Below are 24,978 nucleotides of genomic sequence, written 5' to 3'. Positions count from 1 at the left end.
GCAGCAGCACCTAGAAGTGAAGAACGTGGCATCTGAGCATAATTACACATTCTCACATTCTTTACGTGGTTTGCTGTAAAAAAACCCCAAGAGCTGCACAGCTGACATCCAACAGAAGCCATAATTTCTTCACAAAAGGAAGTACTGTGGAGAGAACAGCAGCTACAGATTGTCATTCAGGATGGGGGTCCGAGGGCCCCATTTTAGAGAGGGACCCAAGCGCTCTGCCAGAGGCCAGGGAGGGAGCAGCTCTGGCAGAGGGCGATGCCAGGTTCCCCACCAGCTACCGGGAGTCTCAGCAAATGGCACGAGCCAAACCCCAACTTCCAGACAACTGGAATCAGGCAAAACGGCCCCTACCCTTCCTCACATGAAAACACAGATGTGGCAGAAGTATGCAAGAGGGATGGTTGGATGGATGGGGGGAGAGGGTGAGAGACGGATTAGAAGGAAAAGAATTCCATAAAAAAAAAAAAGCTGCAATAACTAAAAAAAATAAAAACCTTTGTCCTCAGAAAAGCACAGTAATTAAGAAATAGGTTTGAATCCACAAAGATGCAATTTTTGCCTTGCTGCTCTTTGGGGTTATAAACTGTGTTTATCTATATTTAATCTTTATTGTTTTTGTGCTCTGGAATCTCCCAATTATGCTGAAAAGGAGACATTAAAGTGCAGTTAAAACCCCTTGAGTTCAGCCTGGGCTCACCTGAACCAGAAAGCTTTTCAGTGAAACTGCTCTGGGTGCACGCTGACGTTACCAAGGAGAGAATGTGGCCAATTACTCACAAGACAGTTATGCGCTAAACAGTGAAATTACTCCAGATGTATGTGTGAACAGCATTTAGCTCAGTCTTGCCCACCAGCTTTGTGCAGTATCTTCTCATTATCCTGGGACTTTATATATCTGACAAGTTCTAAAAACTCAGTCTGACTCAAAAATCAGTGCAGGAATCTGGGCTTTTTAAAAGCAATTTCAAGAAAAAAATACACACTGCACCTTTCTCAATCAACTATTTCTTATAAAATCAGATCTACTGTTACATAAAAAAATCCCTTAAAAAGCAGCTACAGAAAAATCAAAACATCCATGCAGGCAAAGTTCCTGCCAAAGATGCTTTTTCTCAAGTGTGGGGCAAATAAAAATACAAAATATATTACTTTCTAAGTCCTGAGAAGAAGTTTAGAAACCTCAGGACAAAAGCAGCCTTTGGGCAATGTTCAAGGCTGTCAAGACACATAAAGCAGCAGCAAAGTCATCCTCCAGCAATGGGTAATTACTATATACAGATACCAGTAAGCATGCTGGGGGACAAGAGCACTGCTGGCATTGACTTCGGCAGGCTAGGAGAAGGCCTCTTCATGTTGAAGAAATGCCAGCACTCCAGAGGCTCTCTTTAAGACCAGAAAAAAACCCAAACTACAGTGGAGAGAAGTAAAGTAGGACATAACATTTTATTCTGAAATGATCTCTGGCCACGACAATAAAATGTAACAAATATTCACTAGAACAGTCTTAACTCCTGTCATCAGCTGTACAATACATACAGTATCATAAAACTGGCCACTAGGATTAAAACCCACTACAACATCTTTAATGTTAAGTGGCAACAGCAGCATCTCACAGAAAATTATACATACATATATACACAGTCCACATTCAATCGTTTTTCACATGTTTTCAGTACACACAGTTGCAGCATATTACAGTCACGTGTCTAAGTCGTTGCCCAATAAAAACCCAAGCTACTGCTTAGACGTAATTGTAGCAGTTGAACTGAGTAATTACAAGTTGTAGCAGAGATGTACAAGCCCCTAGAAACAATAATTCACAAATGTTATTTTATTTAAATGCTACCATAGCATTAAACTGGGCAATATTCTAATCTTTGCTGACTGGAAAAAAAAAAAAGAAAGAGTTCATTTTTTGTAATTATCACAAATATTATTGATGGAAAAAAATACTAAAAAATGGAGAGCATTAAATAATGCACACCCTTTCCTAAAGATTCTAATATTGCCCAATGCTACTTATGTCTAAAGTGTTTTCAACATTCCCATGAAGTCATTTATAACTCCAAACCACCCACCAAGTGAAAAGTGGCTTAAGTGCCTTGCACCCAAATTGTAAAAATCCCTGGCCACCTTTATAAGAGCCAGGCACATATAAAAGGAATGCACTTTGGTTCATACCAAATGCCCTGGGATTAAATCACACTATAAAACTAAAGAGTTTGAGGTAAATTTTTACAAATACAGTTGATTTCTGTCTAGTGTCACCATAACAAAAATTTATTTAAAAAAAAAATCAATTTGATGTTAAGATATAACCAATGAGGAAGGGCCATCTTTAACCCCTTAACGAGACGTACTACAAGAACAGAGTGTCCTCTCCACCCTAGCAGTGTGATTGCCTTATTGTTTCTATTAAGGCCTCGATCATCTAAAAGGATGTTTTAAGACAGGTATAGCATTTAAAAATAAGATTTCATCCCTACTATCCAGTATTCAAAGGGTTAAAGAGGCCAAGATGCATATGCCCTACAACACGGCATTTGTAACAAAAGGCACATTGTTAACACCAAGGGCACAATCCATCCTCTATTGTTGATCTACACATCTTGCATCACTCTGTTGTTCCAATACACTTAAGTGGTAATGAACACTCCAGTGGTGCAAGAAACTGAGCCAAGTGAGACTGCAACCAAAGACAAGACAACACTGTGCTATTACTAAATTCTGAAAATAGCTCAGACATCCCCAGACAATGGTAACATGTGAGACTAAGCACTGTTTCCAAGCCAACTTCTATCAGCCTAATTATCAGAGCCCTTAGAATAAAATCACATCAAAGCAAGAGGCAACGTCCTTCCCCCTCCCCCTTTTTTACAGGTATAAATAAGCTACAATAAAAAGCAGCTACATCACTTAAAACCCTGATGTAGCTGCTCCTTTAGTATAGAGGAAGTTCCACTGTATCTGGGTTAAAAAAATAGCTCTGCACACTATATTTTGGCCTTAAAGTTTCCGGTAGCATTTATGAAGAAGGTGGACCATAAATGCATTATTGGCATTAAGAACTGGTTACATGAAAAAGAAAATTTAGTGGTTTTAGTCCATTAATGACACATGAACATTATGAATGTTTTCACCTTAAACTGCCACAAAAGGCAGGAACATGTATCAATGCTCCCTTTGAAATATATTAAGGGAAGTGATTCTTCTTCCGCCCCTAACATAAGCATCCCTATTTCTTAATTTTTGCAGGAAGAGTTAAGGTAGAAAGGAGTGGTAAAGCCAAGTAGGTGGTGGAGGAAGTCAGGATTCCTAATTACTGTAGAAAAATACACAGTGTTGTATTCCCACAGTAACCAATCAGTTAATTTTATATGAATATTAATATATCTCTTTTCCACACTTAGAATTTACTGACCATAACTTACTGGATATTCATATTTCAAAAGACACTTTTCTTGGTTTTATTACTATATTTCATTTTTAACATGATTTCATACATGTTTACATATTGCACTTACACACATTGTATAAAGTTGTGAACATTTAACACTAAATAATTTAACTTGACTAGAGGCAGGAAATGATCTTTTAAAAAAAAAAGTAAGAAAAATGGTTGATTGATGCTCTAATTTTTACAGTTATCAATCAACAAATACCATCCTCTACTCAGAAATTATTTTTGGAGCTTCTTTAGGTGTTGACTTTTTGGCAAGAAGTTAAGCGATATGTTTCCTGAGAATTCTGTCATTTTGTATTTATATCCCTCCCCCGGTCTTACATTAAATTAAAAATAAACCAACCAACCAACCAACCAAAAATTAAGCTGTAAATGGTAAATTAATGAATATGAAGAACTTAACCGGAAACTTTCTTGGCCTCTCAGGGGACCATGCTTTAAGTATTTTTCATAATTTGTACAAGTAACTCAGAAAAATCTGTGCATATAGATGTTGCTTATAGTAAAGTTATCGAGGTTTAATGCAATCCATTCCAGTATGTCTTGTTCTAACATCCATAAACCTTCTAGATTATGTTCTACTTTGTTTGAAATTCCCTTTTCATATGTTTTATACATCCAATGTAGACCACAGCCATTGTACATGATGAACTACTGATCTTAGATTTCAAACTGTTCCTGTTGAAAACATCCTACAATGCGTGAATATTTCTCTCATAGGTCTAGGTTATTATTCTGCAAAGACCATTTTTCTTCCATGAACACAGCTCAAGGTAGAAAAGAAAAAACAAGCATTAGCGCACACACACACAAAAAAAAATCTACACACATCTCTAACTGTTCCTTCAAAGTAATTTTCAGCTACAAATGCCAAAGATTGAATCCAATTCCAACTATTTAACTTTCCTTTGATAATTCTCCCTTATTAGAAAGTATCTACCATTGTGTCTGCCAACTGAAAAGCTTCCCACTGAGGATCTTTCCATCTACACTTATGCTGTCTAAGGTGAAGTACCTTTCTACAGAAAGCAACGTAGTAACAGTGTTTGCCTCTACGTGCAGATTTGATCAGAAGCGTAAATGTACCAGAGAGGTCAGAGTCACTCAGACAAACATTGTCATAAGAAAGAAAAGCAATCTGTGAAATACATGTAGCATAACAGTCTGGAAGTTATAGTATAAAACTGACAGAACGAGCACTTCTGCCTATGTGATTTAGGGAGACCAAGCTGCACGTTAGGAGAGAAAAGAGAACAGGAGAGGGGGGAAAAAAATAAGAGCGAGAGAAGCCCAGTGTGAATGGTCAACGTTATATACCTGAAATGAAGACCAGAACGTTTTGCTTTACCAACTCATCAGTCACTTCCAGATTTAGAGGAACATAAGACATACTTCCACCTTCTTTCTTTCTGAGATTGCCCGTTCCTCTCACTCTACCACATGGCATGCAAGGTAAGAGAGTCATGTTAGCCCTGGAAGTTCTTATTTTTTGCATTATATTTAAATGCTCGTTTTAATCAAAAACATTACTTTTGAATAGAGAAAGCATTCCATAGCAGGCAGCTGTATCAACAGTGATACCACTACTTTCTCTGGGCTACCATATAAAAAATGACAATGTAACATGCTATGGCTCCACTTCAAATTACAAGTTTACAGGTGGTTAACTTAATGCTTTGAATGTTCTCCCTGGGGTCCAGTCAGGCATAGGTGTGACTGTTTGCAGAATCAAGACTCGTACCCACAAAATCCAAAAGGTACAGTCTTACAAATTTACCCCAGATGAAATCTAACATGAACCATGGAAGAGAAAGGTTACTACCTTCGACACCACACTGCAATGCACGACAGTCATGTTGTAACCAGTGGCCTGCCACTGATGTTTATTACTGTGTCACACTAGTTACAGTAAGGCTAATTGTACTGTAGAAGACAAACATTTTAAAAAATAAGTATAAAAACTTAAAGCATTGTCCCCGTGTTTTTATAAAAACAAAATCAACATTTCTTACTTTTAAAATGAGTGCTGAAAGATCAAATGAATAAAGTTATTGAGCAAATAAAAATGTATATCTGAGCTACTTTTCATACAAATAAGGCTCAGCCACATTTTATCTCTCATATTAACAGCATTGGGTTTTTCAAACTCAGCTAACAAGTTTTGGCAACACTGTTCTTTGCTGAATATTCCCATTGGCATCTGTCATCTGTGCCAAATTAGTCCTCAGTTTTGAAGCTGAGCTTGAAGTCGGAGGTAACTTGGAAATCGACGTTATAGCACCAGTGCTCTCTGTAATTCTCTTCGCCGAGGCCTTTTCCCCAGTCGGAGGCTTTGGCAACCGTCTCCTTAGCCAGGGATGCCGCAAAGCCTGGCTGGGTGTCATACGGCTAGCAGGATCCCATTCTAAACACTGTTTTAAGAAGTCAAGGAACAGGGGATCATCACATCCCTTTAATGCATTTCCCCATTCTCTGCTCTCTGGTGGGCCACGTAGTTTTCCCCTCCGAGAGCGTCCACCGTTAAGTATTACAGAGCCATCAGACAAGGTTGTGATGTTGCAATAGCGGGGATAACCCTTAGAGCTCACGAAGTTTTTGGCTCGCTTGGATGAATCTAAGAGTTTTGGAGAAGGCATGCCCAATAGCTCAATCATACAAGCCAGCTGGTCTCCTTCATCTTCTCCAGGTAAAAGTGGATAACCAGTGAGAAGCTCTGCTAGAATACAGCCCAAGCTCCACATATCTATGGGCATCCCATAACGAGCACCAAGGATGACTTCAGGTGCACGGTAAAAACGTGACTGAATGTAAGTGTAGACACGCTGATGCTCATAACAACTTGAGCCAAAATCAATCACTTTAATACCACTTCTACCCTGTTGCTTCAACAGGATGTTCTCAGGTTTAAGGTCACAGTGAATGATTCTGTTTTTGTGCAAAGCATCCAAGCACTGTAAAATTGAGTGGGCAAACTTGCGGACCAAAGGCAGGCTAAAGCCCTGAAACTTGTTCTTCTTTATTAATTCATACAGGTTCATGCTCAGCAATTCAAATGTCATGCATATATGGCTGCGGAATGTGAAGTTTTCCAACATGTGAATAACATTCATGTTGTTATCCTTATCTTGCTTCCGGAGATGCTCCAGGATCTTAATTTCTTCCGCAGCTTGGCGGTGGAAACGTTTTTCGTTTCTCACCATTTTTAGTGCCACATGCTGATGCATCTTGTGATCATAGGCCTTCACCACCTGCCCAAAGCTTCCTTTCCCTATAACTTTCAGGACTTCATACCTGTATGCAATATGATCATGGGGTACTTGTATATAAGACCCTTGGTCATCATCATATCCGCAATTGTTTGAACCACCGATCACACCTTGCCGCTTCTTTGCATTTGGACCCAAAAAGTATATTTCAGGGTAGCTAAAAATCTCATGATGCTCAAAAGCTGTTAATTTTTGCATGTATTGCTTCATTGCCTGCTCAGGTGTCATAACAGAGGCTTTCACCTTCCCTGTTCCATCTGCAGATTTTAAAGAGCTGGAGCTCCCTTGTCGTCTGTGAGCACTCTCTGCCTGTCTGTCCTGAACCACTGGCAATCCAGATTTGCCTAGCGTTGTAAGTCCATTTGGCTGTGTCGTCAGAACCGTCCTCTTGTTACTATTATCTTCAAACAGCTGCTGAACCTGGATTTGTCCATGGCTACCAACATGGAGGTGCTCATTCATTGTGTGCTTACTGCCTCCAACCTAAAATCGAAAATAAATACATACCCAGTTAATAAGAAAGGCATGAACTCTATGCTTCACCATTCATTCTGTAACCCGCCATCCTGCCTAAATCACTTCCAAACTAAGTATTTTCTTAGAATTCAGCTGTCTACAGATAATCTAAAAAATAGAACACATATACTGTGATACTGCTAGATGCTATTAAATTTTCCAGATTCTTATTTCTCAAATGCCACTTTCATGACTCTCTAAAATGTCTGCAAGAAGGCAATCACAGATGGGCTACCATGATAAACTAACAATTCCTCCAAGAAGTTTTCAAGGCAACAGTCCTGTAACATCAAGAAGTATGCTTCAGAGACACTAAATTAGACTTTACAGAACACAGATGCAGTTTTATTGATGCTGGAGATAAATATATAATGCCTGCTAGAACTTACATGGCTAAGGCTATCCTAGCCACCTGTCCTCAGAAATCAAGATTTTAACTTGTTCCTCAACTTGCTGTATATCAAAAGCTCCAGATACAATTTTAAGCAATAAGGAATGTACTGTGACATGCACGAAGAGGAAAAGAACATGCACATTTCTGAAGTTTGAGAGATGCCACTCACTGCTTGCAGTTGAGACAGTCACTATTCAGCAAAACATTCAGATCAATGAAGCAAAAGCATATCCTTTAGCACTTCCCCAAACCAGTCCTCTAATAACTTTTAGCCAAGATGAGATTTGGGGCCTGATACAGACTTGAGCAGAAAGAAAAATCTTTGCCTTGAGAACATACAAGTAATGTTATTTTAAAGTAATGGAAAAAAGGATTAGTTGACTTTAGAAATTGCATTTGTTCTTGACAGTTTTCACAAGGGAATAAACAGCAGCATTCAGCATTTTCCAGCAAAGAAATACTGGAAGTACTGGGGTGTGAAAACAACTATTGCTCAAAACATGTTATTTTTAAGGAGAAATGAGAAATTTACAAGCATATACTTGCCACTAAAATAGCTGTCCTTAGAATTCCTCATTTGCTCTAAAGTAGAGGATAATTAGTTTGTCTTCTGCCTGGTCTTATACAAACGTGGGAAGAACTCCCCTGCTGTCTCTCCAGATGATTCACCAGTCGTAATATTTACGCCAAATTACTAACCAAAAGTTCACCGATACTGTCAGACAGATCATCAAGCCAGGGTTGAGAGCACTTTTAATCTGAGCCTTATTTTTTCTAGGCAGCTAAGGAAAACGCATTCCGTGGTCACTTAAGGTTGCTGAAATGAAGTCAGAAAATGACAGTTGTGTGCTGTGACATGAGGCAATGAAATCTGTGCTGCAATTGCAGAAGTGCTTCCTAATGAGAAAACCAGGACATGCAACGCAGACTCTAGCGTACTTTGTGCTTCTGTTAAGGTATCAGTCTGATATGGTAGAAGCATGGGTTTGTAAATTCAGTAACTTGTTCCCAAGGAGTAACCAGCTGGACACCAGCTTCAACTTTGGATAGTATTTTGAAATTTGCAGCACTGAAACTCACACAACTTAAGAACAAGAGCTCTCAGGGATTGCTTCTGCTGAGTTCACTGTTCTTCTGATTCCATTTTGACTCAGTGTTGAATAAGTGGTCCATTTTATTTCATCATTGCAGTTTGACTGTGTATGTTTATTTGCAGAGCAATTTGGGCTCACACTATCAATTTGATCAATCTCATAGAAAGCATTACCACACAACTGCAATTCAGAGCAAAGACATTTGCAACATGTAAGCACAGTGAAGATATACAGGATATTGACCTTAATTCCCTGCCTAGTTTGATGTCTCAAAAGCACCAGGAATTAAATCATCAAGGGGACTTAATGAGCCTATCATGCCTACAGGGAATTCCTTCAGGCCAAGTCTGAAGCGCACTGCAGTAGCAGTTTCCTGAAGGTTGCCTTGATCCTCTATATAAACAACAGTTACTGAAAAAAGAAAAATTTGGCCCCAAGAGCTGCTACATGATGCATCTCAGAAGAACTGGATCTAGTTAGTAAGATGTGCCAGAGGTTCAGCACATGCAGAACTGCAGAACTGCGTAAGTGAAAAATGCACAATGAAGCAGCAGAGTACCTGTACAGACTACAAGTACTCAAGATAGGAAATTCCAGGTACAAATGTTTCTTCTGCAGCACTGGTTGAACAACAATGCAGAACATACCTGGACAAATCAGGAGCAGACAACAGTAACGTACAGACAATGAGAAAGAGGTAGGGGAGAAAGCCATCTTTAAGAATTTCTTAACCCAAGTACTCTCACAACTTGAATTTTTTAATTTTATTTTTTCACTTCAGTCACCTGTTTTCAGAGTTAACTATTTTCTGCCCTTCCTAAGCACTTCTTGTTTCACTAAGCGTACTGGGGAATTCTTCAAACTTCAGTTATTTGCTTTGTAACAGGGCTTGGAAAAAACCCAAACCTTTATCCTCTCTCAGCAGGGACTAAAGAGTTCTTTTTCCCAAAAGCATGTTTGCAAACACATTCTAAAGTGTAAACCGCGTAGCTCTGCTGCCTGCACCTTCAGGCAGCCCCATGATTTCTCTTGCTGCTCACAAGTTGGCTTTTTTTCCAAGCAACAGAATGAAATCACCAGCATTATCCCAACTTCACCCCAAATCCAAAGTGACCGGTTTTGCCAGTTTCAGTCAGCTGCTGCTTGGGAATGCAAATGCAGATGCAGACAGTAGCACTGGTTTTCTTTGTGGAAGAAAAGACACAAAGTTAGCACAGGCTCTATTCCAAAAAACTGTGGGGGAGAAGAGAGCTCACTTTTCTTTCAAAAACCCCAACAGAAGTTTCAGAGCTATCAGGCACATCACAGCCACAAAGTCAATATGAAAAATGGACTTTCCCCATCTCAGGGTACTGCCTGCACAAGAATCATCACCTCTTCATTTCCAGCCTGCATGAGGGATGAATTCTCACCAGCCCTTTGCTCTGCCTATCTACTTCTGGCTACCGGGTATTTGAGATTGCTGTCAAGTTCAGGCTTGCACTGCTTACAAGCTCCACTCGCTTCACCAGTGACGCTGTTAAGTTCCCTGAACCACAACTAATGGGCTTGGGAAGCTACAAAGGACTTCAGCCTTAGTCCAGTACCAAACTGTTCACAGTATGCAGAAGCTCCATCAGGCTTTGATACAGAACCATAAGCCTGAGAGGTTTTGCTTCTGCAGACGAGCCTGTAAATTCCAGAACAAACAACCTACACAGCCGACAATCTGCATGCACTTATGCAGCTTATTATATATTTTATTGCCTGTGCTCAGACCCATCTACACTTTCTAAGATTTACATATTTTTATAGCGCACATCTTCAAAAGCTTATTGATGTACACATTTCTCCATAAAACATATTGAAATAACAGGTAAGCCTGAACTCAAAGAACTAATCTTCCTGAATCTTCCAGCAACATCAATTACAAAACAGCAAATGTTACAATGTTGGGTTTTTTCTCCTCTCTCAGTAGTTCTTCCTAACTTCAAAATCACTGCTACAATTTTGCTTTAACTTTGGTTTGCTCAATTTACAGAAGTTGATGACTATGCCGAAAATATTCACTCAACCTTTGAGGTAGTGACACCAGGCAAAACAAAAGAAAAAACACTTTTTTGGGGGAGATGCGAGTGTTCAGGGTTTGGGCTTTTGTTTTGTTTTCACAAATGGGTTTATGGATGGAAGTAGAACAGTAACTTACTGTACTTAGACTACAGAGCTGTAACAACAGAGAAGTAGCATAAAACTGAGTCTACCCATCTAACAAGAAGGGGAAGACTGGCAATTCCTTTGTGGTAACACTCAGCCAATGCAATGGTCTGTTTCAAGACCTTCTACAAGACTATGACTATAGGATTGAACACCACAGGAGGATATACCTCTTTTCAAAGTTATCTTCCAAAAGCATCAAGACATCATGTAGTTGTATCATATTCCATCTTTGTAAAAGTCACTCGGTGTGATATTAGCACCCTGTAAAACTACCCAAGAGAGGCACACACTTCAGCTATATATTATAATTTTATTCTGAGCAAAATCACAGAAAAGAAAGGTTTGCTGTCAATCAGAATCTAAAAACGTTTATAAAATGAATCTTAATAACAAAGCAATCATGATGGCCTGCTGAAATACTGCACAGGAATAAGACGTCTTTATCTCCCATTACTTTGCATAAATGAGGACAAGTGAGAAATGGTGCTCCAAAGTAATAACTTAATTAAAGAATAAATGTTACACTATATATCCCTTTCTTTACAGCATTTCTGGGCATGCCAGTTTCAGACCTACTGTGTCTAACATGCTAGAGGCATATGGTACCAGGTATAGCATGCTTCACTGCCTATTTTGCTGACTACCACCTGAGCAAATGTACAAAAGGCCTTTTTTTCCTTGAAAAATGAATTCAACAGCATTCCTCTGTTCAGAACTAAAAATAGCTAATTAGTACGATAACAATAATGCAGGATTATCATAATGGTTTTATTATGAGTATGGGTTTTATACACCAAAAAAAGACTAAGCCCTTGTCCTAAAGAGCTTGTGGCTCAACAAGAGCTGTAGAAAAAGCATACCATTTGGATTTTTTGCTGCTGTCGTATCTGGTTCACATACAGTTATTTTTTTAAAAGTTTACTTTTACTTTATATAGCAAGTATTTTCACAGACAGAACTATGCCTCAAGAGTGATACTGATTCTTTTTTTTTTTTCCTCCTGTCAGGACTATGCAGGTGCAGCGAGACTGAATACTTCTGGGACACCCTGCATGTATTACGCATGTTGAAACCAAAAAGGACAGTCAATGCACACTAAATTGAACGCTTAAGGTAAGCTGAAGTGTACATATATGAGAGATGTGCCCAGATGTAGTGCAGTCCCCACAGCACAGTCACCAACTGCTGGAGCCCAAGTTTCAGACACACCCCCATTAAAAGTTAAGATAGCTTCATATTCCCAGGTTTTATGTAGAACAAACATCCAAAGAAATCTAGATATAGCAAAGTTCAGGTCATGACTGCATAGTTATTTCCACTTAAATGTGACAGCATCTCTGTGGCAATTTATTACATGAAAACACCACAATAGGAAGGTATTTTGTTTGGTTTTACCTGCTTTAAAGCAGCTGCCCACAATAAAAAATTGCAGCATGTGGCCCACCAGATCTTCATGTTAACACAGTCCAGGAATCTCTGTTACATTACAATGTAAATTAATTTTTAAAAATTTTTAAATTTAATTTCTTTAAGATTAAGGTTGAATGACTGATGCAGAAGTATATGGATAGATATTCATCCCTGGTGGCAAAAAAACCAAACCAAAAAACAAACAAACAAAAACAAACAACAAAACAAAACAAAAAAACCCCACAAAACCCACAAAACCCCAGACTTGCTGTAGGGAAGTCTTAGAAAGGGCTTGAAGAGGGGGGGCACTGAATCATGCACTGTAAATGTGTTGTTACTGTACTAGACAGGAGGAGAAAAAGATTAAGACTCCTTTACTGCAAGAGAAACGGCAAAAGTGCAGAATGCAGGGATACGTGCCAACTAATACACAACAGAGATGGAGGTAGGCAGAAGACAGAGAGAAGAGACTGGGAGAGGGACTCACAAACGGGTGGGGATTTACACAAGCAGAGCAGCAGGCAAGCAAGATAATCTCTACTGCAGCATGTCAAGTGGATGTAAGAACACCATAATGAAAAAGGAGAGAGTGAACAGAAAAAGGTTCCAACCATCAAGGCAAGAACTTAAGGCTTCAAAAGAGAGAGCAACGACTTTGGAGAGGAAAATTAAGAGGACAAAGGGCTGAAAATGAGTTCATGTTTTCCACCATGAGCCAAAAAGATAGTCAGGGATGGAAGCAGACACAAATAAATTTTAAAAAATAAACAAAACCTTTCCCTGGTACAATACACAATAGCCTGCTTAGCAACAAAGGTTGCTGTGATTGCAGAGATTGCAGTCAAAACCGCTGCCCTGTTATAAGAAGCCTGCGTAAAACAGCATCTTCCCCTCTTCTAATCATGCTCTCCCATGCTATTATATTCCACCAAACAATGAAACTTCACTTGAAAGTAGGAGACAACAGTTTCACTAGAGGCTAGATCACACAACTCACTGCTGCAAAAAATATGACAGGTAGTGGATTTCTTCTGTCTGAATTAAAAGAAAAACTTTTTAGCTTAAACAAAAACCTATCCTCAATCTCAGTCTCTCTTCACAACTAACGTATACACAGTGCACGTGCTTACACCCAGCCACCAGCAAGTTCAACCACTTAAGCAAACTATACATTCTGAAAGTCTGAAACACAAAGAGAAATACTCTCAATTTTTAGCTACTGCAGAAGTCCCATACATACAACAGGAATGAAAACAGAATAAGCAAGTGAACACAGGGAAGGAAAATGGTTTAAGAAAACTGAAATGTTCCATTTTAAATAGGTCTGATTGGAGGAAGCAGTGGGATGCAAAACCAGTGGTTTCAGTCAGTGTCAGCTAAGGTCAGTAGGTCTGAAGTCTAGAGAAATATCCCATCACAGATATAGCGCTTTTTTTAGGTTAAAATCCAGCATTCTAATGTCACATCTGATCCTTACCGCAAAAAGTTATGTTAGCCAACCACAAAATAACCACCTACAAAATTCTGAAAGGCAGTCAGAGGTATTACTGTACCCAAGGCTAAATAAATACTGTAGAGCAGGCTCTGTAGCACAAAGGAAAGGCAGAGTTTGCAACAGTCAGAATCTAGAGGGACATGAAACACAGCAATATAATGCTTATCATCCCTCTGTGCTTCCTTAAGTATTTCATTTCCATGTGTATATATATAGACACGCGCATATATGCTATATATATACACACATATGCATACACACGCAACTATATATGTATAAAAATACTCAAAAGAAACATAATGCTTGAACATCCCTTGCATGCTTTCATAAAGACTTAATCTTTATATATGTACATATATATACACAGACACTATATATAATACATACACACATATAAATCTATGTATAAAAATACCAAAGTTCTGTACTCCCAAGATTAGTAAGTAGTCCCAGATATATAGCTGGACCACCATGCTTCCACGAATCCTAAATTAGGTCTGGGCTCTGCTGCATGTGGGCCCCTGTTATTTGTAGGCCCATCTGTATGTGCAGTTTCATGATCTGTGTCCAGGCTGTTTGTACTACACTCCTCCTTTTCTGTTTTTATAAAAAAATTAAGTTGCTGCCCCAACTCTAAAATCAACTGGTACTTAACTGGTATACGAATGTGAAAAATTTGGCCTTTAATACTAATAGAACAATTCAGATATATACCCTACCTACATAAATATACAATGATGTTGATCTCAAGTATGCGGCTCCACCTTGAATTTATAGAATATTCATCATTCCTTTTGAGAACATTCTACATATACTGATTTTTTTAATTTAAGGCAATTCTTCTACAAATGGATTTGAATAAGATGCTTTTACCCCTGAAGCTACACCGAAAGTCACTGAAACACTATTATCTAAATGCATAGTTTCACCTTCCACTAGCCCATAATCACATTACCATTTAAAGCTCTGCCATATGTTTACGAAGATAGTATGTGAGCATCCATGAAGAATTCATTAATTCTAAGAAAAGCATGCCATCAATGCCTTTCAGGGTCAGTACAAAATCTTTCATAATTTAAAAGGAAATGTATGCAATAACAATTTCAGATATTTAGTGTTAACATGACAGCATATAGACCCCTCTCTCTACTCTGTCATGCCTTCAGGACAGAGATATGCTCTCTCATCCATATATAGTGGCATTCTTGGGAAGTTTCATTCCTAGTAGATTAACTAGAAGTAGGAGATAGTGTGAGATATCACAGAAGCAGAAAATAACACTCTTTTCATGCCATCAGTGCTCATTTCTTTAGGTGAACTACTGCAGCAATAAAGTTGGATTCACCCAATCATTGTCCCCAAGTACAGTGATAGCTATTTCTAGGGAAGACAGCTATCAGCCTGAGCTAACCAGACATATAAGGGGAGAGCAGCCTTCATTTTTCACCACAGTTCATGAGACCCTTTAATCACAGTGACTAACCTCATTGCCAAAATAATGTCATCTCAAAAAATGCATTTACCAGAACAGCTCCTCTGTGCGAGTGTGGAAGATCGAATTTGTCACTGAAAATGAGACACAAAACCAGACTGAAGGGGGGCTGGGGAGGGAGAAAGCTGCTTCTCAGTGCAGTCACAGGGTCCCAGCCTCACAACAAACATGCACATTTGATCGGAGACTGCAGAAATTAAATACAATTTGCTTAACCACCAAGCGCGTCATTAGGCTGGACGGGGCGCCCGCGGAGGCGGGGCCCCTGACCTCTCCCGCCCCGGGGTGCCCGTGAGGGCTCAGGCCCACCTCAGAGGACACCCGGCGAAAGGAGAGCGGTGGCGGCGCGGCAAGGCCCCGGATCCGGACTCCCCTTCTACCCCCCTCCGCCCCGTCCCCCCGCCCCGTGCCCGAGCTCACCGTGTGGGAGGCGTTGCTGGCCCTGAGCGGCGGCAATGCGAGGGGTGACGGCGGGCCGGTCCCAGCTCCTGCCCGGGAGACCCCGGCTCCGGTGCCCGGGGAAGACTGCAGCGGGCGGCCGCTGTCCCCTGCCCTGCCTGCGGAGAGCAGAGGGGTAAGCGCGGAGGGCAGCAGCGGCCCCTCGGGCAGCGCGGCCGTCGGCGGCCCCGGCGCTTCGCCGGCACCGCCGCCCGTCTTGCTTCAGGCAGAAGCCATTAAAAGCTAATCACCACCGCGGCGCACACACGCACCGATCCGGCTAATAGCGCGGGCGGGCCATGCTCGCCCGGCTAAACCCTTCATCCGAGATTAACCCGCCACCGGCAGGCGCCTAACCGGGAGAACAAGCCGGCTCTGCCCTGCACACGCCTCGGGGCTGGGCGGCCGCCCGAATATCCCCCCCGAGCCGTCTGGCCCGGCGAAATCCCGGCGCCGCCGGGGACCCGCCAGGAGTTCACAAGTCTGCAGCAGGGAGAGGAGGCGTAGCGCCGCTGCCCCCTGTCAAACGCGGCCGCTCCGGCAAACCCAGCGATTCCAAATTTTTTCCTGTGTCGTTTTTCTAAGTGATTTATTTTCTTTCCCCCTCTCCCTCCCCCCCCTCCCAGTCCCCACTTCCCTGAGGCGAACTCGCCACCCCGCACAACAACAGCACGAAGACGCAGCCCCCCGCCGGCCCCCGGTTGCCGGGGGGAGGGCGGATCATTGTTCCGACACGGGCGGCCCCGCTGCGGGAGCAGCCGCGGGGCGGCCGAGACTCTTCCCCCCCCCGCCCCTCCCCCAGCCCCGCACCGCACGGCCGGGCCCAGCGCGGGGAGCCCGCAGCCCGGCGCGGGTGGCGATCGCGGCGGCCCTCTGCTTACCGGCTGGGTAGGCAGCACCAGCGGCGGCGCTAGCTGAGGGTTTTCTGGTTAACATGGCCGCTGGGGAGGAGGGAGAGGAAAAGGCATGTCAGGGCGGCTCTCCTCCGCTGCTCCTCGGCCTCTCCGGTCGGCGGCTGCCTCTCTTCTCCGATCAGCTACACCCAGAGCCAGACACGTCCTCCGCTGCATCCCCCTGGCCCCGGGCCGGCCGGACAGAGCCTCCAAAGGCCCGCCGTCGCCTCCCGCCGCCGCAGCAGCAGCAGCCGCGCCGCCGCCGCAGCCCCCGGCCCAAGCTCATCACCTCCCCCGCCCCCGCCCCGGTCGCCCCGGTCCCCTCACACGGAGGAGGGGGCAGCAGAAGGCGGCCGGACAGGGCCCTCCTCCTCGGGCGGCGGAACAGGGACAAACAGCGCACTGGAGGGACAGTCCCCGCCCCGTCGGCCGCCTCCCCTCCCTCCCTCCGTCCGTCCCTCCCCGCCGCCCCCTTCCCTCCCTCCCTCTACCGCTCCGCTCGCCGCCGCCGCCGCCGGCGTGGCCCGCCGCTCCCCCACCCCGCTGAGCGCCCGCGCCGTCCCTCAGCGTGGGGTGGGGGAGCGCGCCCCGCCTGCCCAACGGCCGCCGCCCGCCCAACGGCCGCCTCGCGCCGGGCCGTTGGTCACCCCACACACACGCCCCGGGGGTCGCAACCATCTTGGCGGCCGGCGGGCAGCCTGCGCCTCGCCACGGCACCCCCCCTGCTCCCTGCAGGGCTGGGGCAGGGGCAGCGCGGCCCCCCCCGCCCCGGCAGCGGCGGTGTGGGCGGCGGGGAGGGGGGTGATGGCGGCGGGGACATCGGCGTGTGTGGGAAGTCGTGGGGGGTGAGGGGGGGGGATCACCAACTCCTCAGGCAGCCGGGGGGATCACTTGTGTCGAACTGGGAGGGCAAAATGGCACCGTGGGAGGAAGGATAAATGACTCGAAACGTGAAATTGGGATGAAAGCTTAAAATGGCAGTGAGGGAAAAGAGCTTTTGGGGATTGCCCTGGAGTCGTAAGTGGCTCAAGATAGAATGGGGTGGGGGGAGGGACACGACGTTATTTGCCTTGTTTTCCAAACTGTACAACGTGCCTTGTGGAGTACAATGCTTCGAATTCCTGGTTTGTGAGTTTGAACGTCATTAGAGCCAAAAATAGATATCTGAACGTTTGCTCAGCTTGGGACAGCGCTGAAATGAACTCTCCTACCTACGCTCAACCCTTTTTGAAGTCTGCACAGAGCATGCATATTTTCCCTTTTTGAAACAGCTGGTAGATACGTAGACAGACCACCCTTCATCCCCTTCCACAGAAAAAGGCAGAAAAATAAACGTCCCCTTTTCCTATGCCTTAAAAGAAAAAAAAAATCCATCCCTGCTGCCAGAGAGAAAGACTTTTGCCTTTTCCAGTGCCACAGATACATGCATAAACAAAGACGTTTCCTGCACTGGTAAAAAGAAATAAACAATTTCCCTAACTCCTCCTGTCACGCAGAGAAAACAATCATACCTTCTCCCGCCCACGCCCACCTAATCTTTTCCCTTCACTGCGGCAGAAAGCTAGCTGTGCCTTCTTTAATCTCCCCCCAGATGTCCACAAGCACTCCCAGTGTCCCTTCCCCTTGGCTGCCCGGTGTGTAAGTGCTGTTTTCTGATTGCTCTTCAGTATTTTCCCATCATTTTCACAGGCAGCGCATGCACATCAAAAGCACCAAGAGTAACAAACACTGTGATAATATGCTTTGTGAGATTCCTTAAGTATTCAAGGAAGGATCAAGAAAAAGATACTTTTCTGGTCGGTCTAAGGAGGGGAAGGGGGAGGAAAGTTGTTCACATTCAAGCTGGATATGAAAAACTGAAGTTGAGACCAATTATCTTTTCATAGGGTTCTTAGTTCATCTTACATGCTGTGTCCTCTGACTGTCACAGTCACAGATGGCTTCATGCCTGTTCTGGGGTTAGTTAACACCTAAATCTTAAGATAAAAGAAAGCCCTTTAAGGGTCCTGATTCAACCCCTTTCCCATCAGGTATGCCATTCACAATATGCCTTCCACAGTTTGTTCAGTCCTGGACCACTAAGAAAAACTATGTGAAAAATGGAGTTGGTCTATCACATCGTAAACGATCTTTCAGTTAAGTCAGTGGAAACACATCGCATTGGTACCTGTGCAGCTATTCCCTTTCTAAAACTCTGTGCATTGTCAGCTGTCAGCATTAGTCTCTAAACCTCAGAGTGGGCTTGAGCCTGCCTAGACGTCTCTCCTTCTCTCTCTCCATCTCTTTCTCCATCTGCAATCCATCCTGGCGGCTGCTGTCAAGGATAGTACCTGATGGAGGCTGAAGTGGAACTCAAGATGAGGGCAAGCCCATCTTGATTCCCTCTGAATGCAACACAAGAAACTTCAATTTAAAAGCCTCTTTCATGCAGGATTTAGGTTGACAAAGAGGAGGAACATGCTAATATAATTGTAAAATACCTTGGCTCCAAATAGCAACGTCTTTAACAGCCTTCTTCAAAATTATAGTCGCAGATCTACAAAGAAAAGAAGAAAGCAAAGCCTAAATACTCCAAGACAAAGCAAAGATTAATTCTTTCATGCCAAGTGTTACATTCAGGAATCTGAACTATGTCCCATTGAGTGGCCACAAAACTTTATTCTTTCTGATACTGGCAAACTGAACATATCAGCACTTTGCAGACCAGTACTGCACAAGATGAGATCAACAGACTTCAGTTCCCAGGACAGAAATATATATTAAGCACCTGATGGGAGAAAGTATATGGTGCTCAGAAATTTAGAAAGGAAAGTAAATCAGGGTTTTCTTGATCCTTTTTCCTGCTCCCTTAGCTTTTATTACCCAAAAGTGTGAACTAAACTTTAATGGCAGATTAGTCTTCCCTTTCTTGCAACCAAATCTACTGAGTGTTCCTGAGTGTCAGACTACTCGCAAGGGGCTTGTAAGGTAGTGTCATCAAAGCACTTGTTTTTAAGAGAAATGTCTGAAAACTTTCTTTCCAGATGGGTACCCAAGCAGTCCTGCAGACTGGAAAGTACCAACTCGGTGGGACACAGGCAGTACCGGTTCTGCACCACAGTGGCCACCTAAGGAAGGAGGTGAAGAGGTGAGCAGTTGGAGGTGCAGGTGGGATCAGAAGGCTGCTTGCTGCATCTGTCTTGAAGAGGCTCCGGTTGGGCTGTTACAGGTATCATTCTCCTGTGATAAACTGTACAAAATGTTCTAGAACAAAAATTAGCAACTATTTGGTAAAAATAAACTGGTTAAATCACAACCATTGAATGAGAAAATTAAAATTCATTAAAAAAAAAAGAACAACAGAACCAGAATAGTCTAGAATAAAACATGTTATCAGTAAAACCTTGTCTAAAAGTATTCCTGCCCACATAGTACATTAAAATGCATTATTGAAGATAATATGCTAGTACAGTGAGGAGAGATACAGAGCATAGTGTTTCTTGAGCCATTCGGTCAGGGCCCTTGTGACCAAGATAGATATTCGTTCCAAGCAAACTGTGAGGGATTTCTGAGGTCTGTTTTGCCAGGATGCCTTGGGACCCAGTTCATATCTAGTTGTCCTGTTAGAGCACTGTACCTCCTCAGCATGGCTGTAAAATCTCCCATGCGAGTCGTCTTACCTCTACAAAGTGGATGCTGGTTAGGGTTTAATTATACGGGTCTTTGGTATGTAGGTGTAGGGCAAGAGAGGCTGGCTGGTCAGTCACCAGCAGCCTCGCTGCTTCTGTGGTATTAGCAAACGCTTATGTGGTCAGCCACCAGGGAATTCCTGAGACGCCATGCGTGTCCAAAGCTGCGGTGATGACTCTGGGGGCTCCCACAGTGACGGGTGCAGTGGGTGCTCAGCACCTTGCTATGCACTGACTGATCTCACCAGGCACCGCAAACTATTTTGGCTGTAGATAAATGACCGCTAGGTAGAGCAAGGCTCCTAAAACAACTGGTGGGGATGGAGGACATTGTGCTTAGGGACATGGTTTAGTGGTGGACCTGGTAGTGTTAAGTTAATGGTCAGATTTGATGATCCTAAGGGTCTTTTCCAAACTAAATGAACCTATGACTGTATGATTCTATGAAAAGGAGAGGTAAAACAAGCCTAGAACAAAGAAAATAAATATGTGGTTTTCTGCTACCTTTTAATCACCTTCTCATACTAAGCATAATTTGCATAAGAGGGAGAATCTATACTCACTCTCAACCTCTTAAAATGTTCCAAGACCTAAGCTATTTAAAAATATATGATTTTTTGCATTGTTTTTGTGAAGCAGGCCTTAGATGCTGAGCTGGAGACATTAAAACACTTAAGATATGCCTCACCATCAATTTAACATCCGTCCAAGCCTGTCATCTCAGCCGATAGTCTGTATTTTAAAAGTAACCCCTTAAGCCCAATAAGTGGTTGCCTCAGGAGGGTCTGAACACAATCAGCACCAGGTTCTCATTAATGTGGGTAATTTAGGCATGAGCAGGGCTGTGTACACTACAATGTGGTCTTTCAGCAGATCATGTTGAGCACAGTATAGGCACTTCAAAATACAGCAACCTACAAACGCTAGCATTGCAGATGGATAGCACACAGGTCAGGGCTTGACTGCCTCTCAAATATGCACTTCACTGTGTGGTACACATGTAAGGTTTGCAACTCCACCCTCTCTCTACCCTCCCCAGAAAAAAAAAATAATCTCAACAGAGCATCATCTGTAACTTCAGATAAAATTGTATTTCAACATAATTATAAAAAAAGAGGTTATGTATTCAGAGTGCAGAGAATCACTGCCACAAATCAGTTTGCTAGTACATATTCATACTGACATGAGGGTACATGAAGCTAAACTGGCTTGCCAGGTTCAGATGTTTGTTGTCCTTTGTTCCAGTTTGTGTTCTGTTGAGGCTAAACTTTATTCTGTGCTCAATGGTTTACTCTTTCCGCTGTTTAAGAATACATAAGTCACCACTTCTATTACCATATTAAGACACAACAAAGGATGTTTAGTGGTCAGTGAGTACACCCTGAAGAGATATTCTGGGATCCTATGAGTCTGCAAGCATATGAGTAATTTTTTATTCTTATGCTATTATAGCTATTTTGTGGGGGATTCACAATATATTTGTACTTTAGTGCTGGCAAATTGCATATTTAGGAAAATGCTTTCCCTTTTCACCAGACCATGCCAATGTTTCTAAGTTTCTGTATTATATATTTTCTATATAATTTCTGGATTCTTATAGCATTAATAATCATTAGAAAATTGGACTTAGTCCTTTGTGTAAACTTCCAGCATGTGTAATGGGAGGAGAAAGCTTCCTGGTTTCCTGTCTCATATAGCAGAAGCAATCCTGATGGAGTCAGTGGAGTAGCATTAATATAAAACTAATCTCAGCGAAAAAGCCTAATGGTGTCTGATTCTTTTCAGCTGCTGGCACACCCTTCTTTATGTGCCTAGAAAAAAGTGAACTTCTGGAACAGGAAAAGAAGGAAATGATATATGTGTCATTGCCCCTTCTTCTTCTGTGGACCTTGTCTGTGAAGCCCCTACATTCCTCCAGCTACGCAAACAAGGGAGTTGTGGTAATTGCAAAGACATAATTTAAAACTACTGGCTCTCATGTCACTTGAATGTTAGTCTTTCCTTAAAAAGTCCCATAAAATAACCGTTACTGCAAGTTTAGTATGCAGATGATAGTTAGGATTTCTACCAACTGTTTCAGAGAGAAACCGCAAACCTGTTAAACCTTGTGTTATTCTCTGAATTCAGTTTCCTTTTCTAATCGCCTTGAAAATCAATATAGAAACTCGGTGTAATCTTTCTTGAGCTCGTTGTGTGGGCTACTCACTTTCAAAACCAGCTGTTCACACACAGGGTTAGTCCCAGCTGTTGAAACCCTGGTAACCTTTGCTTGTCCAATTCCACATGTGAAACTGAAAGAGACTTAACTTTAAAGAGTTTATGGGAGTCAGTTACTCTTCACAGCAACGTTTCATAGAAGCTGAAATTTAATCCTGTCAGGTGCTGAGAGGTTTCAGCTCTCCTGACTCAGGGAGCCCAGTATCTCACAGGGTGCACTGAAATTGAGAAATTACTTATCTATCTATCTCACTTGTGATAAAGCTCATTAAAATCATTAAAATCACTGCTCTACAAAAGTACAAAAGCAAGATATAATTAAAAGATAATGGGTCAGAGGAACTCAGAATCCAGAAAGAACTCCGACCAAGTTCTTTTTCTTACCCAGGCTTTCTCTGGGCAGAATTTATTAATAATAAAAAGAAAATGAATCGTTAAGTCCCAAGGCCCGAGTGTTATATTATTAACTAGTATAATCTACTGTCGGGATTTACATGGTCATTTTTGAGTTAAACCATGAGCCACCTGCTGAAAAGCAAATTTAAGACTACATGCTGGGAAAGAACTTTCTCATTAAAATATAATCAAGGTTTGTTAGGGCAACAAGAAAAGAACCAACCTGATGTACTGAATTAAACTGAGCTCTGCCCAGAGTGGGAACTGAAGGTATCAAACAGCTGTGGAAGGTTCATCAGTTCCCCATTTCAGAGGGTGTAAGCCCTACATGGACTTCCCTTGGGAAACAGACTACATCTGTTGAATGCACATGATAAGAGGAGCCACTGGCCGTGTTTCCTAAGGATGGTGTGGGCAACATAAACAGTACTTTTTCATCAGTAATGAGCCTCCTTACCCTTCTCCGTTTGTCTCAGGAGTGTAAAAAGTATTTTAAGTGGGCACGTTCAGGCTGATATTTGAGTAACAAGAAGGAATGTGCAGGCATATATTTATATTGGGGAGGGAAAGTTAAGAGTGATCTCTCCAATGCTCCCTTCAGTACCTTACTACTGGTCCTTTGGTGTGGAAGTACCCTAAACTGCCCAGCCTCTCATTTAGAGTGCTGCATGACTGTTTGGTGGATATGTGTATTCAGATGTGAAGAGGGGGAGAAGAAAAACAGCAAATAAATGAGGTGAAAATGACACAGAGGCTTTAATTCACTATCATAATTTGTAATCTCCTTCCAAAGGAATAAATGTGCACATTAACACCCAAACAGTTCACAATCAATTCAGAAAATTGCAACATAAAATCATTGTATAATTTGGAAAATTAAGTAAACAAAGGAGAATTCCTGCAGACGTTCTGCAAATAGAGAAAAAGAAAAAGGAGGCCAAAGGGAACACTTCAGTATGTGTGCTACTTTATTAGTAAAATTAATCCCAGTGATTTCAAAAGGCCTGCTCACACACGGTTCCACCTGCACTTAGGATCTGGGCTTTAAATTATAGAATAAATTATTTGCTTAGCTGTGATTTTAATTTTAATTTTCAGAAAGGCAGAGGTTGGTAACTACAGGTAACTCCCTATAAACAGATTATTTGTGTGTGTGAAATGGGTAATGTTAAACATTTGGGGCTAGGTCTAAGAAGTGCCTAGCTCATAAAAGGAAATCACATGTGGCAGAAAAAATAGGTGCCAATGCCCCTTCCAGTGCTTGGAAAAGTGTTCTGCAAAGTGGTGTGAAAGCAGACAGAGGGAAACCACAGGTGACTGGAATACACCAGAGATTTCACCCCGCATGAGCTGGCCAGTTTAGGAACATCTTCTGGAGATGTCATCTGCATATTTTTTTGAGACAAAGAGTTACTGTCATCTCAGAGTCCCCTTCTGTACAATAAACTAATGGCAAAAGCCCTCATTTGGGAAAGTTCAATACCTTTACCCTTCAGCCTCTGAAGGTGTGCAACAAACTGCAAGCTGCTGAGTTTGGAAACAGGAATTCATGACTCGCTGTGCCACAGAGACACTGAGTTACAGAAGAGAAATTAGAATAAAGAAGAAAAAGACTATTGCTATGAGGTTAGACTTTAAAAGGTTTTTCGAATGTTGCATACAGCACAGTCATATTCCATCTCTCCAGTCATGCAATGTGCAGTTTTTGTCAGTGTTTTGAATCAGAATGAGTATTTTCAAATAGTTTAACTTCAGTTTGTAAAGGCTAATGGTCTATTTCTGTAAACAGAAAACACACTGAAAAACAGGCAGTAAATACCTAAGAGGCAGGAAAGGAAGACAATATAGGGTAGGAAAGATAACATGAAAAAGATTAAAGCCACATAGAAAGAGTAAAGAGGATGAAGCTAAGAAGAAAAACATAATCATCTTTTATTTTCTGGCATTAGCTTCCTGGTAGTGTGATCTTTGTCTTTTTCTGTTGCTCAATTCAGTGCTGCTTCCACTTGTGCTCTCTCTTGTGCTCTCCCA

General features: G+C 42.4%; 1 protein-coding gene across 3 annotated transcripts; it reads right to left on the bottom strand.

Annotated features, from left to right (window-relative positions):
- Nucleotides 1–3,478: 3,478 nt before the first annotated feature.
- On the bottom strand, nt 3,479–16,977 carry DYRK2 (dual specificity tyrosine phosphorylation regulated kinase 2). Of its 3 annotated transcripts, XM_074572654.1 has the most exons (4): nt 16,655–16,953; nt 15,756–15,892; nt 12,334–12,414; nt 3,479–7,221 (listed from the first exon to the last, which is right to left on the bottom strand). In XM_074572654.1, exons 1-4 carry the CDS (start codon nt 16,707–16,709, stop codon nt 5,620–5,622), a joined length of 1,875 nt encoding a protein of 624 aa, XP_074428755.1. In that variant the 5' UTR covers nt 16,710–16,953; the 3' UTR covers nt 3,479–5,619. The 3 variants fall into 3 exon arrangements, with proteins under 3 accessions (XP_074428755.1, XP_074428740.1, XP_074428747.1); XM_074572639.1 differs by lacking the exon at nt 12,334–12,414 and having other exon boundaries at nt 16,655–16,977; XM_074572646.1 differs by lacking the exons at nt 12,334–12,414; nt 15,756–15,892 and having other exon boundaries at nt 16,655–16,977.
- Nucleotides 16,978–24,978: the final 8,001 nt, after the last annotated feature.

Source organism: Larus michahellis, chromosome 1, assembly GCF_964199755.1.
Source record: "Larus michahellis chromosome 1, bLarMic1.1, whole genome shotgun sequence".
In the NCBI taxonomy this organism is placed as follows: domain Eukaryota; kingdom Metazoa; phylum Chordata; class Aves; order Charadriiformes; family Laridae; genus Larus; species Larus michahellis.
This window is presented reverse-complemented; position numbering and strand designations above follow the sequence as displayed.